This window comes from Chrysemys picta, chromosome 10 (genome assembly GCF_011386835.1).
Source record: "Chrysemys picta bellii isolate R12L10 chromosome 10, ASM1138683v2, whole genome shotgun sequence".
Classification (NCBI taxonomy): domain Eukaryota; kingdom Metazoa; phylum Chordata; order Testudines; family Emydidae; genus Chrysemys; species Chrysemys picta.
In genome coordinates, this window is record NC_088800.1 from 69,068,649 (window position 1) to 69,082,206 (window position 13,558).

The 13,558-nt window shown below is 41.1% G+C and overlaps 2 protein-coding genes across 10 annotated transcripts in view; one reads left to right on the forward strand and one right to left on the reverse strand.

Moving 5' to 3' along the window:
• Nucleotides 1-13,558, reverse strand: part of LOC135973815 (uncharacterized) — a 1,510,190-nt gene that overhangs the window by 1,128,956 nt on the left and 367,676 nt on the right. The window lies entirely within an intron of this gene.
• Nucleotides 1-13,558, forward strand: part of ABCC1 (ATP binding cassette subfamily C member 1 (ABCC1 blood group)) — a 104,506-nt gene that overhangs the window by 85,038 nt on the left and 5,910 nt on the right. For 8 of the 9 annotated variants that reach the window (XM_005307561.5, XM_005307560.5, XM_065558869.1 and 5 more), the window contains 10 exons: nucleotides 1,826-1,910; nucleotides 2,915-3,053; nucleotides 4,260-4,467; nucleotides 5,454-5,764; nucleotides 6,865-7,064; nucleotides 7,518-7,644; nucleotides 8,239-8,340; nucleotides 9,950-10,096; nucleotides 11,153-11,311; nucleotides 12,641-12,807. In XM_005307561.5, the coding sequence (XP_005307618.1) occupies nucleotides 1,826-1,910; nucleotides 2,915-3,053; nucleotides 4,260-4,467; nucleotides 5,454-5,764; nucleotides 6,865-7,064; nucleotides 7,518-7,644; nucleotides 8,239-8,340; nucleotides 9,950-10,096; nucleotides 11,153-11,311; nucleotides 12,641-12,807 (1,645 nt within the window). Of the gene's footprint in view, nucleotides 1-1,825; nucleotides 1,911-2,914; nucleotides 3,054-4,259; nucleotides 4,468-5,453; nucleotides 5,765-6,864; nucleotides 7,065-7,517; nucleotides 7,645-8,238; nucleotides 8,341-9,949; nucleotides 10,097-11,152; nucleotides 11,312-12,640; nucleotides 12,808-13,558 lie in introns of those variants that run through there. The other variant, XM_065558873.1, reaches the window with a different exon arrangement.

A 13,558-nucleotide genomic window follows, 5' to 3' on the forward strand; every position in this document is an offset into this window, starting at 1 on the left:
CTTCTGGAAAGCAGTCCCCGCTCTGGAAAACAGTGGCCCCTCCATGCAACTCCCAGCTATTCCTTTGCCTCTCCTGGCAGAGTTAAAGCAGCGGAACTTCCAAGCAACTCCCAACTTTTCTTCTGCTCCTGCTTCCACCTCCCCCTGCCTGGCACAGCTCCTTGGCTCACACCATGTGACCGAGCAATCTGGAGAGCTCCAGGGCTGCAGGTGCAGGTGCTCACTGTCCCGGGCAGGTGCAGGGCTGTGGCTTCTCTCTGGTTTCTCTGGGGCTGCAGGCACCAGTGTTCTGTCCCTGGCAGGCCGGAGAGAAGCCGCGGCCCCGCTCCTGCCAGTGACAGAGAACTCCAAAATAAGTCTGGAAAAATTGTTCGCTTCCGCCACAGTCTTCTCAAAATATGAATGTGCTACTGGCCACACAAAGGTTGGGGACCACTGCTGTAATACTGTTCGTTTTGCCACTTTTTACGACATTTATAAATAAACCGCGTTTTTCCAGTCCTAGAAGCCGCCCCGCGCCTGCCGGGGACAGAGAGCACCGGCGCCCTCAGCCCTGGAGCTCTCTGTCCCCGGCAGGTGTGGGGCCGCAGCTTCTCTCCCCTGCTGGGCACTAGGGGCACTAAGCGGCGCACATCAATGCACCGCCTTGGGACCACTGACGGGCTTGAAACCCTGCTATACCACGACCCCACATTTAGTGCAATGTAACTTTTTGGACCCCAAACATCGTGGTATAGCGGGTTTCACTGTAGATACAAACTGACTATTTTTGGCTGTATTCAGCCTCCTTAAGAATGTTTGTTTGTGTGCAGAATTCCTTCTGGGTTAAACACTGAACAGCTCTGCATACATGGAAACATTATTGCCCAGACTAAGAAAAGGTATTTCTTTAAGGGAAAAAAGGCATTTGATTTGTGTGTGGGAAAACTATGAAATATAAATGTGTCGGGGTCTGATAGCCGCACTAGACACTGTTACATAGAGTTTCATTAAACTGCCTAGAGAAAGCTTTGAATTTAATTCTTGTTGTTTATCTTTACTGTTTCACAAGCTACATAAACTTCAAATTTTAATTTGGTTTTCGAAGCATTTCGGGTTAACTTGCGTAAATGCAATACTGCCTCTTGTTAATCAAATGGATTTATATAGCTGTATTAAGGGGAAATGTAACACCTATTTTTTGCTTAATGTTAAATTCGTAGAAAGGCCTTTCTAGTTACTCACCCTCAGTAGCATGTACTTGATTAATGCTATTGGAAAGTTTGTTGTTGTCTGCTGTGTAGTGTGTGTTGTTTTAGGGTGATGAAGGAAAGCCAGCATTCTCCAAGTTACTCTGAATGTATCTTCTACCTTTGCACTAAAAATCCAGAAAAAGCTTTTGTGTGGTTTCTGGTTTGCTCTAAAATAAAAATAACTTTTTGCCTCTTTAATGAATAGTCAAGGCATGAATTTTTGAAGAGTAGAAAAAGCTTAGAGCATCCTCTAAATTAGCCGTAGCATGTTCTGTACTATGAAGTTGATGTGTGCTTTACTATCAAACACTTCTCATAACCCTATTTCAAACTACTAAAATTAGTGTGCATTGAGTAGGGAAAGGAGCATAATATTCTATCATCTTTGCATTTGCCTAGTAAGATTAAGATTCAAACTAGTGCTAAAAAGTATGATTGTTAAAACCTATTAGAAATAATTACCATATAGAGTATTAATTGCTTAATTGTGTTCTCCCCTTTGGGTGCAATTTTGGTGTGCAAATATTTGACTGGGTTTTGACTATGACTTCTCTAGCTCTGGCCAACTTTGTTCATCTTTGCTTTTCCTACAGATGCAAACAGCCCAACTGTGAAAGAAGGAAAGCATATGGAAAATGGTGTTCTCGCAAATGAAGCAACGGGAAAACCGATACTTAGGTGTGTAGTTGTTTCAAAGCAGAGTAGGTCAAAGTGCACTAGGGAACGGTTAGTGCGCAGTAGCAGGGTCTACACAGACAGTTAGTATGCAGCACACTACTATGCTATACATTTACAGCCCAGTGTTCTCTGTGCTTTCTCTTCACCTAGACAAGCCCTTAGTCTTTTCCTTCTGCTTTATGCTGGACAGTTTGCAGCCTACTCTTACCATTCAAAGTACAGTATTTCTGCTCTTCATGAGAATGAGTTTCCTTAAATGATTAAAAGTCTTAAATGGCTTTTGACCTGAACAAAGACTTAGGAAATAAAGTCTCTCTCCTTCAAGCTTCCCAAAGAGAACATCTGAGGCTGTTTTGTAGTTCCGTAGTGTAAGTCTTGTGCTAAGGAAGTTCACATGCCAGCAAAAATTGAATATCCCATGAAAATCTTAGCCTGTTCCACTGCCTGGGTTTGCATTTTGTGGGGAGGCTTCAGGTCAGGATACCCACAAGTCAGTCCATTTCTCCTTTAAACATCACAGAGATGAATATGCCCATTTCTGGAAGTAATTTGACTGCAAATTTTGAACGCTGACGAGTAATGTATTAAATGTATTTAATTTTCCAATCCTGCTGATGATGGGAATACTCTTGAGTCCCTGCATCTGCTCAGTACAAGGGCAGGATCCAGAAAGGCAGATTTTTATTTATTTATTTATTTATTTATTTTAACCAAGGAATCGTTCTTCCTTGAGTTTGATTGCTCAAGCAAGAACTCCTCTCTGGCTTGGCAGTCCATTGTGTACTTATTCCGAAGCATTTGTCTTCAGGTGCTAAGGAAGTGCAATCAGGTAGAGAATACTGAATACTCACATGCATTCTCCTGTTAGGGAGGTTTCTGTCTGGCTCAGCGAAGCATAGAGTAAGATTGTGTCCAGACTTGTAGATCTGGGTCATTGAAATCCATTTGCCAAGTAAAGAACTGGTCCCTTTCTGATGGCTTGTTTAAAAATGTTTTTTTTTCAGACAACTGAGTAACTCATCAACTTACAGTGGAGAAACAGGGAAGTCTCCGAACCAGACTAGTACAACAGAGCTTCAGAAGGCACCAGCAGAAAAGAATGCTTGGAAACTTACGGAGGCTGACACAGCAAAGACTGGGAGGGTGATTTAATTATTTCTTTTCAATTCCAAATTTTAGTTTATCAAAAATCCCTCTGATTCAGGAGACAATAGCATTCAAATCTATTTGGGTGCTGGAACTAGCAGTGCTGGGGGTGCTGCAGCACCCCCTGGCTTGAGGAGGTTTCCATTGTATCCAGGGTTTACAGCTATGTTCAATGGCTCTCAGCACCCCTACGATACAAATTGTTCCAGCACCCCTGCAAAGAGCAAGTAACTAGTTTGGGGAAGGAGGTGAACACATTTTTGAGTTGACAGATCATGTGGAACTTCATTAATTGTTTCTAGACTCTATGCAATTAAACCTGCGTCCCAGGTTTGTTTGTAGGCCCAGGAAGGGCAGAGAGGGATGAAATGAGAGCTTCAGTTACACTGGTGTGGCTGGCACGATTACCTGGCAAGCTGGAAAAAATGAGGTGAAAATTTCAGCTGTTAATTATAACTCTATTGCGGTCACTTCTTGGAAAAAGGCTACAAGGTTGTGACAAGCTCTGTGACCCGAGTCACACTCTAGAGGGATTGGAGTTGACAACTGGATTAAAACCAAGTTTCCACTGTCAGATCCAAGTGCTGAATCCCAGCACACCCAGGGGTTTTTGTAAGCGATCTGTGAGCTAGTACTTTGAGGGGGAAATACTTCTCTACTGCAGCATAGATGTCAACTATTTCACTTGAATCTTTCTCTAAATGTAGCTTATAACTTGTCCTATCCATACGTATTGGGCAGTAACCTTGGGCTCAATTTTTCCTTTGGTTGTAGTACCCCCATCTGCTTGTGGTTGGATCCTCCTGTTAAAAGGTGGGAGGATCTTATAGCTAAAGCTCAGAAACAGATTCTATTCCTGGCTCTGCCATAAATCTCCTGTGTGAGCTTGTGGAAGTCCCTTAATCTGTCTCGCTTTCTCCATGTGTGTAAAGGCAGCAGTGCCTACCAACATCCCAGGGCAGTTGGGGTCACTGAGCTAACCTTTGCAAGGCATTCTGTTAGAATGTGACACTGGTGCTGCCAGGTATTATCTTTCTGGGACAGGACTAGTAGGTATTTTGTGGCCCACCATAAAGATGTAAACTGTGTAACCGGTATGTTGACTTCACTATCCTGTAGGTGGTGGTTACATATATGAGTGTTTTAGGCCTTACACTTCCTGTGTAAAATGACCTTCTTTTTTTTTCTCTCTTGCATCTTTAGGTAAAGGCGACAGTGTACTGGGAATATATGAAAGCCATTGGACTCTTTATCTCTTTTCTGAGCATTTTCCTTTTTATGTGTAACCACATAGCCGCCCTGGCTTCCAACTACTGGCTAAGTTTATGGACAGATGATCCCATTATTAATGGGACTCAGCAGCACACGCACGTCCGGCTAGGAGTGTATGGAGCACTGGGAATGTCTCAAGGTTTGCCTGAAATTATCTGTTTAAGCTATTTTAAAACTAACTGACTGGTTCAAAATATTAAGCCAAATGTTAGAAAGATCAGTGACTTGGTGTGTCCGGCACTGCACAAAGGCTTCCTCAGGAGTCTCTTGCTGCCATGAATTTTATTTTGCTTTTTATGGGAAGGTTTAAGTAATGGCAATAAATTATTCAGTTAGTGAATTTGGTTTTCTTTTAATGTAATATGCATTCTAGCTTTGTTTCTGATTATGGGATCTGGAATCTTTCGCCTCTGGATGGCTGGTTCAAATCCATCCCAGGTCTGTGATGACTGAAAGTTTCTGCCATCTGATGGTTCTTTGACCCGAATGAAATGAATTGAGTCTCAATCTAGTTCCCAGTGGTCAGGAGCCGCCACCACACCTTTTGATCTTCTTTGGCAGCCTTACTGGCAGTTCTAGAGCAGCAGCCAAGGATTGCCTGAGCCATGTGGACTGCTAAGCTATCCTCTCACTGCTACATGGGTCCTGCCACCTCAGGATTCAGACATGCTGACAGAGTGTCCAGGAGAAGTTTGCACAATTGCTGCCTGTTAAGTCTGTTCTGTGTATAAATAGGCTTTGTCTGACCTGAAAATAAACACCCAATATCCCACTTCTCTTCGGAATTGCCATGTCCAGCCTTGCAATGAGAAATAAACAACTTTTTAAAGTGGAGCAGCGTGTAAGCAGGCCATGTGTGCCAAATAGCCTTTCAACATGTGATTTCAGGGTAACATTTCCTTCGGATGAGCGTACCTTTTTCACTGAAGAATCTTTACTGCTCAGTCCAACTAGTTCAGATCACCATCTGCCTTCTTCAGTGAGGATTGATTGATTTTGAATTTGTGTTGACTAAATTTACTATGGTTTAGATTTCATTGATTACAAACCAAGAATAAACATAATTAGGAAAAACGTTTCTGCTCAGGGAGGAAAAAAAGTTGTCAACTCGGTTTTCTCTTTCAGGTATTGCTGTGTTTGGCTACTCAATGGCTGTGTCAATAGGGGGGATATTTGCCTCACGACACCTACACATTGGCCTGCTTCACAGTGTCCTTAGGTCTCCAATGAGTTTTTTTGAACGAACACCCAGTGGGAACTTAGTGAACCGGTTCTCTAAAGAGATGGACACTATAGACTCTGTGATTCCTCAGATAATCAAAATGTTCATGGGCTCACTGTTTAACGTCATTGGGGCCTGCATCATCATTCTCTTGGCCACGCCAATAGCTGCCATCGTCATTCCGCCGCTGGGACTTGTCTACTTCTTTGTGCAGGTAAGGAACGTCGGCCATTGAGCTCTCACCAGCCTCTGTCTCTCCTCTCCTTTTGTTACTTCGGTTTTAGATTTTAATGTGATTGTGACTTGAGTTTGACTGACCATTTTTGGATACTATATGACGTGCACTGTGCCTGGCAGGCCCGTCAGCTTGCTGGATTTCCAGTAGCTGAGCATTCTCTACTTTGCCTGTCTCAATAGGACACTGTGTCAAACCATGAATAACTTTTGCTATCATGGATCATTTCATTGTAAATGCTACAAAGAAGATAATGGGAATATTTTAATATAACTGGACTTAAAGACAGCCTCCTTAAGAATCTAAGGTATATTACATAGAATATTTCTCATTCAGAGCTCTAGTATTGGGGAAAGAAACTCCTATAATTCAAACAATGAGTGTGTGCTTCGGAGAGGCACAGATGTAGAAAATGCAGGTATAGTCAGAAAACTCAGGCTAAAACAGGGAGAGAATAGGATTGACAGCAACCTTTTTACTCCACAGTCTTGCTCCCTGTGTGTATTGTCATACCTGCTTACTTTAGTGGCTAAAAAAAGACTTCACTGCTTTACTCTGGTGATCCCTGCAGAGCCAATACAGCCATGGGAAAGGGAATTGGCTTCTCTTTTTTGACTCCTGTATCAGTGAGTTTGTTCACCAAGTTCTAGTTGTGGAATCTTTTTTCCTGGTGGTGGTGCCTGAGCCAAACAGAACTCAGCTTGACTCTCAGATCTCAGACTGAGCTTTCAGGACCAGCATTTGAGGGGAAAATACATCTTCCTGATGTGAGGAAATGTGATCTTCAGCCATTTGGAGATCATAAACAGGAGCACCCACTGCTGTTTTTACCACGCTTCTTAAAAATGCAGTCAGACTAGATAATCATACAGTTTGTTCTGGTTTTAAAATCCATGAATCAGTGCATTTTCCTAGAAGCAAATTGGATTTCTCTAAGTGATGTGTAGTACTCTTATCCAGAGTAAAAGTCTGGGTGAGAGTTGGCTCCCTTGACTCCCTGTAGTTGTTAATAGTTGAAGTCGTGTCCAGGCTATGCTGCGCCTTTGAACTCAAAGTGTTCTACTCAACTTGATTTCCAGAGATTTTATGTGGCCACCTCTCGCCAGCTGAAACGTCTTGAATCTGTCAGCCGCTCTCCAGTGTATTCTCACTTTAACGAGACTCTCCTGGGTGTCAGTGTCATTCGAGCCTTTGAGGAGCAGACGCGTTTCAAACAGCAGAGTGACTTAAAAGTGGATGAAAATCAGAAAGCGTACTTTCCCAGCATTGTTGCAAACAGGTAGATGGGCGTGAGCGTTGGGTCAGCACATAGAGAGCAGTGGCATAGCGAGGGTGCAGTTCTGCAGTCCTCGCTCCGTTACTCAGGTACAACCCATTGATTTCAGAGAAAGTTTTGCTCCTCCTTCGCTTCCTCTATACATTGTTCATTTAGTTGAACTATGGCTGTGTTGGGCACCTGAGACCCAACATGTTCAAGGTTAAAATAGGATTTTCTGCCCCAAAGAGTTAGTTTCACGTGCTTCCGCACCCCATCCTTCTGGAAATGGTCAGACCGCTCCAAATGTGTCAGTTCCCGTGTCACTGGCAAAGGGGATGTGTAGATGTAAATGCCTCACTTGACATACACTTTAAAAAAACAAAACAGATGTGAATTTAAGCATGTTCACCCTGAATTTTTGTTTGTTTAATCAGATATTTCTGGAAAATTGAATCACTTGTCTGTGTCTTACAGGTGGCTGGCTGTCCGGCTGGAATGTGTGGGGAACTGTATAGTCCTCTTTGCGGCGCTGTTTGCAGTGATTGCTCGCAACAGCCTCAGCCCTGGATTAGTTGGACTCTCAGTGTCCTATTCATTGCAGGTAATATACTTCAGAAATCTTTCTGCACTTTAAGACCACATCCCAGTATTAGGATATAAATCTGTAATGGAATTAGAGTTGAGAATTGATCTGTCATCTATAGTCATAAATAGGCTTTGTCACTACAAACTGAATCTCCAAATACTTCATGAAACTAAACAAGTCCTGGAGAGAGAACTAATTTGAAAAGAGATTTAGAGTCCAGGTGGTGTGATAAAGGGCTTTCCTATGTGGGAGGGGCTGTAAGGAGAAACCTTTTGAACCAATGAAACGAAATTGTGATGAGGCACACTGACTCTAGCAGGACAAATGGGCAGCTGGTTTAGGGATCACACTAGTGGCCAAATTCTTGCTCTATACTTACACAGCTCCCACTGCACATGCGTATCTGAGGGTGGAACTTGGTCCCAGTTGTATTTCATAATTGTAGAAGGTGGCTGAGTTGTTCTCATCTCATCCCAGGTAAAGCCAAGTGCTGCGTTTAATGAGCAGATGGCACTTCGGGTTTTCATCTCAATATTGCATGCTAAAGGTTCTTTTATATGTTGATGTCCATTTGTATTGTAAACGCTACATTTAGGAATTCTTTTTCAGGTTACAACATACTTAAACTGGCTGGTTCGCATGTCATCTGAGATGGAAACTAACATTGTCGCTGTGGAAAGAGTCAAAGAATACTCTGAAACGGAGAAAGAGGTACGTTGTGGCTAGTAGGTTCTATACTTATGTCTAAAGGTCTTCCTTGCTATTAACTAATGCTGCAGGCTTGCATTGTACAGTCATTGTCTTTCTAATGGGACAGAAGGGGGACTTTCAATTAGTCAAGCTGCCTCCTAACTGGCTAGACTACTACAGTATTGGTTTCTGAACAAAAGAATTTACGCTAAGGTGTTTCTTGCCATTCCCTAGTGGGCTGAATTTGCGTAGCCCTTACTGACAAGGGAATCCAGAGATACTTGTACTTGGAATTTGCTTTTTAAGTACTAGTTGTTTTCTTCATACTTCATGCTGAGAGTGCCCCCTAGTGGCAGAATGTTAACTTTGCAGGTATTTTTCTTCACTTAAAGCAGTTGTTCTTAACCTTTACTGCTGCCTGCACCCCTTTGGTTCTCAAAATATATTCTCGCACTCCTTATCAAAAATGGTTGAAGTAGGTCAGTTCTTTAAACCTAGATATATTTTTTGTTTGTATATTACAGTAATCGTTAAATGTATAATGTTAATAAATACATAGGTTTGATTAAACAAAGTAGTTGTACTTACGTGCCTGTGCTTAATTTGTGTTTTCGATGATTTACCTTCTAAAAAAATCTGGCATGTCTTGCACCCTCAGAAGGGGCATCTCGCACCCCAGGGGGTGTGTGCACCCCAGGTTAAGAACCACTGAGTTAAAGCATTTGTTTCCTCTATCGCTATTTGCACTTAATTTGTGGGAACCCTTTGTCTTCTGTCTAGTCCGTACCAAATTAACAAATGGAGCTATGCAAAATTCGTTTTCAGTCTGATGACGACTCATGTAAATGTCTTTTGGTCGTGCGTTTCCCCTCTTAGCCTTCTTCCCCCACGTGATTTATTTTCAGCAATGTGTTCATAGGAAGCCCAAACCCTCAAATCAAAACCCAGCTCAGCCTGAGTCATGTCTGGGGTGGGGTACAAACCATTGAGTTTCTCCTCACTCCTTTCCACATGTGGTTCCTCCAAACTAAAATCTGTTGGAAAATTTCCTGATTTTAAGAATGTTTTAATTGGCTCTAGCAATGAACCCACTGGGATCTCCGCTTTAATATAACTGCTGATTAGGGTGAAAACCCTGCTCCGTTTACACACCCACTGAAATCTGAGTCAGAACTCGTTCATTACCACCATGCAAAGTGTTCAGTGTTCTCTGTCTCAGGCAAGCTTCTTATCGTTATAAACCCGGCTCTCTGGGTTGGCACCGCAGTGTGTAACTGTTGCATGACCAGTTTGTCATAATATTTGCTGTCTGTTATTCTCACATCAGCAATTGTAGAGAGACTTATTCCGGGAGGTGAGGCTTGTTTTAGTCAAGACACAAATTTTTCACAACTTTTGAGTCAAATCTTGCCCTTGATTATACCTTGTAACCTCATTGTCTTCAATGCAGCCGAATTTGCCCCTTTGTGATTTTTCCAGTACTGCCCTTTTTGAAAAAGACTTCTGCCCTCTTCTTCCTTATTCAACCCCTGGTGGAGCTATTTCTTCGTTTGCTCAGTCAGATGGGTCAAAAAAGTAATAGATCTGTTAATAATGATCTAGCTGAATGGCTGGGTAATTGTTCTTTCAGGCTCCCTGGTGTATTGAGCAAACTGCTCCACCAGACAACTGGCCTCATGAAGGCAAAGTGGAGTTCAGAGGCTATGGCTTACGTTACCGTGAGGACTTGGATTTAGTTCTGAAAAACATAAACGTTACCATAAATGGAGGAGAGAAGGTAAGTAACATGGCTCGCTGTTTATACCCGCACTTCATTTTATAAGCTGGCAACCTCATGCTTCAGCTGACAATGGGATTTGAGCCCTGAGACTTTCAGCACTAAAAGGATGAGGTTCTACCATTGGAGCTAAAAGATTAAGTCCTTTAGTGGCTGGTCTTTATAAGACAATAAGAGCCCACTACAGCTGCCAGCTAGAATGGGACAACGACCCCTGCTGTGCGTTGTGGGTTACATGTGCTCACTGTTTTCCTGAGCGTGTGCTCTTTTGGTATAGAAATACGAACGAGTGTACTGGAGAATGTGACCTTAACCAATTTCTTTTTTTATTCGACACAAGCAAAATGAAATGGCAAATTTATGAAGTTTAAATTTCACTTACTGCTAAAAAACACATTTTACTGACTTGTGCATCCTTTTTTTATGTAAGTTAGTAGATTATTTTATTTTAAAATAAAATACAAGGCAGTTTATATACATATAACCATACAAGCACAAATACAAAAAAAGGCACATGTTGTTTTTATAACTTCCTAATCAGACATGCAACTGAGTATTATGTTAATGAGCACAATTGTATCCTAAATTCAGGTGGAAAAACAAGATCAAAACCTATAGCTCCACAACTGTAGCTATAAAACATATATATATATAGAAAACGAAAAAATCCTTCAAATGGCGCATCAAAATTCCAATGCACCTGGAAAAGCTTTGGGACTTTTCTGGACAGGAAAATGGAATTGTGGTGAAAATGTGAAGTAGAGAAGTGCTGACAAAGTTCAGATCACATCTGTTCCTTTCTTGTGTGTGTGTGTGTGTGTGTGTGTGTGTGTGTGTGTGTATATGCACCATCGGTTGCATGTGTATGTATATATGTGTGTGTATATATATAATGTGCCAACTTAGTTCTCCATTTTCTTAATATAGTTGCTTTGCACTGGGTAGATGTATTGGTCTGAAACTGTGTCCACTTCAGGAGATTCTCGGTGACACTTTGACTTTATCCTTTCCCCAGAATTATTAAACAATAACTTCTTTCTGTGTGCCTTTTAATAGGTGGGAATAGTTGGAAGAACAGGTGCTGGAAAATCCTCCCTTACTCTAGGTTTATTTCGAATCAATGAATCAGCAGAGGGAGAGATTATTATTGATGGAGTTAATGTTGCAAAAATAGGGCTCCATGACTTGCGGTTCAAGATCACCATTATTCCCCAGGTAGGTGCAAAGTTCCTGCCAATACTATAATTGATTTCTTAAGGCTATTGAGGCTGTAATTAACTGGATGCATATTTTATTAATATACCTTATTAGGGTCTGATTGAACACCCAGTGGAGTCAATGGGACTCTTTCCATTGACTTCAGTTGACTCTGGATCAGACTTTTGTGCTGGCTTAGGCATGTTTCTCTTGCTTTATGTAAGAAGTCAAATTTGGATGTGACTTGGTTGGCTGCTATGGAGGCAGGATCCAGGGCCTTCTGAAATTACGAACTCATTTAGTTAACTCCTTATAATAGATTTTCAGTAGTCACGTAGGTCCTGATGCTGCGGATTTCTCAGCATGAGTGCAGAGGTCTGACCAGGTAGTGCAGCTGACATGATGTAGACCTTAGCAGGTTTAGAAGCCTCCAGCTCTTCTGGACCAATAGAGGGCATATATAGACTGTATATTACAGGGTGGAGACGTCTCACTAGAATTACACTAGGACTCAATAAATTTCACTCTGTTTTGATAATAACTTGGCAGATCAAGTCTGGTCTCTGTGGTTCACTTCTGTTTAGGAACAGTAAGAAACAACATTAATCATATGGGGATATGGCACAGGGCACTCCAGTTTTGAGGATTTAGGATCATGTTATTGTTTTGGGCTTGATGCCTGCTTATGAAATTGCCACATGACTGAGTCACTTGTCTTTGAATTCAGTTTTTAAAACTATTGGGTTTATAAGTTACTAGCTTTTAGTCTATAAGCTTTCCTGCCTATTTATAGTAATGCAAGAAGGAACTGGGTTTAGCTGAATTGCAGAACACCTTTTGCAATTATTTATCTAGGATCTGGGTAATAGGTTTGACGTCGGGATTATATTGCTTTTGCCCTTTTTGATCATTCCATGTTAGCAAAGCTGAAATCTATCACTAATTGCCATAAGAGGAAATGGAATAAGTAGATTGTAGGCATGATGCATTTACTGATGCAGCCAGTTTGGACTTTGAATCTTGTGGGAGTGTATTTTGAAGTTTGTTTTTCACATGCCATTTTATTTGAAAAAGATGTTTTGGCATTTAAATTGAAGATGTTTCTATATATTCTTTGGTATTGCAACTAGTCTGAGGTTCTTTCTGCAGATGCATTTTCCAAGCAAGAAACGAGTCACTTTATTTAAAAATAATTAAACTCAAAAGATCTTTTGCTATAATTAATTATATTCCTTGGTTTGCTTACAAAATATACCATTTCCTTCGCCATTTAAATGAAATCTCTCTTGAACATTTGCCATATTCTTTGTATGTAGAAGTGTTGAGTGCATGTTATTTTCTGACTAGGATCCAGTATTATTTTCTGGCTCTCTGCGTATGAATCTTGACCCTTTTGACAAATACTCTGATGAAGAAATTTGGACATCTTTGGAATTGGCTCACTTGAAAAATTTTGTTTCGTCTCTTCCTGATAAACTTAATCATGAGTGTTCTGAAGGTGGAGAGAATCTAAGGTACAGTAAAATGCCTTATTTTTCAGTGAAAATTTACTGTTAGAACTAAAACTTTTGACAGCATATGAGAAACATATGCTTGTGTGTTTCTCCCACTTTACTTCAGACTACAGGTTCAATATTACTACTTGTGACGTGATTGGTGCAGTACAAACATGAGAGATCCCTGACCCATGGACCTTAAAATCTATCTCCGACATCAAAACAGACCTAACAATATAAATAAACATTGTAGTTTTTATTCACTGCATAAGACCCGATTATCTTGTGTTGGGGAAACAGAGAAATTTTAATGTGAAATTGCCAAACGAGACAATTAAGTGTTTTTGAAAATATTTTAAGCTTTAAGCCATGTAAGTGAAAGTACATACTTAAGAAATAGTAAAATATATTAGATTTATATTTATTGGTTTGGGCAATCTTAGGGAAATTTTTGGTTAACTTCAGGCTGCTGTAGTTGCTTATAATTTGGAGAGAAAATTGTACCTAACAAATGCAGGTTTCATTCATAGATTCATAGATTATAGGACTGGAAGGGACCTCGAGAGGTCATCGAGTCCAGTCCCCTGCCCGCATGGCAGGACCAAATACTGTCTAGACCATCCCTGATAGACATTTATCTAACCTACTCTTAAATATCTCCAGAGACGGAGATTCCACAACCTCCCTAGGCAATTTGTTCCAGTGTTTAACCACCCTGACAGTTAGGAACTTTTTCCTAATGTCCAACCTAGACCTCCCTTGCTGCAGT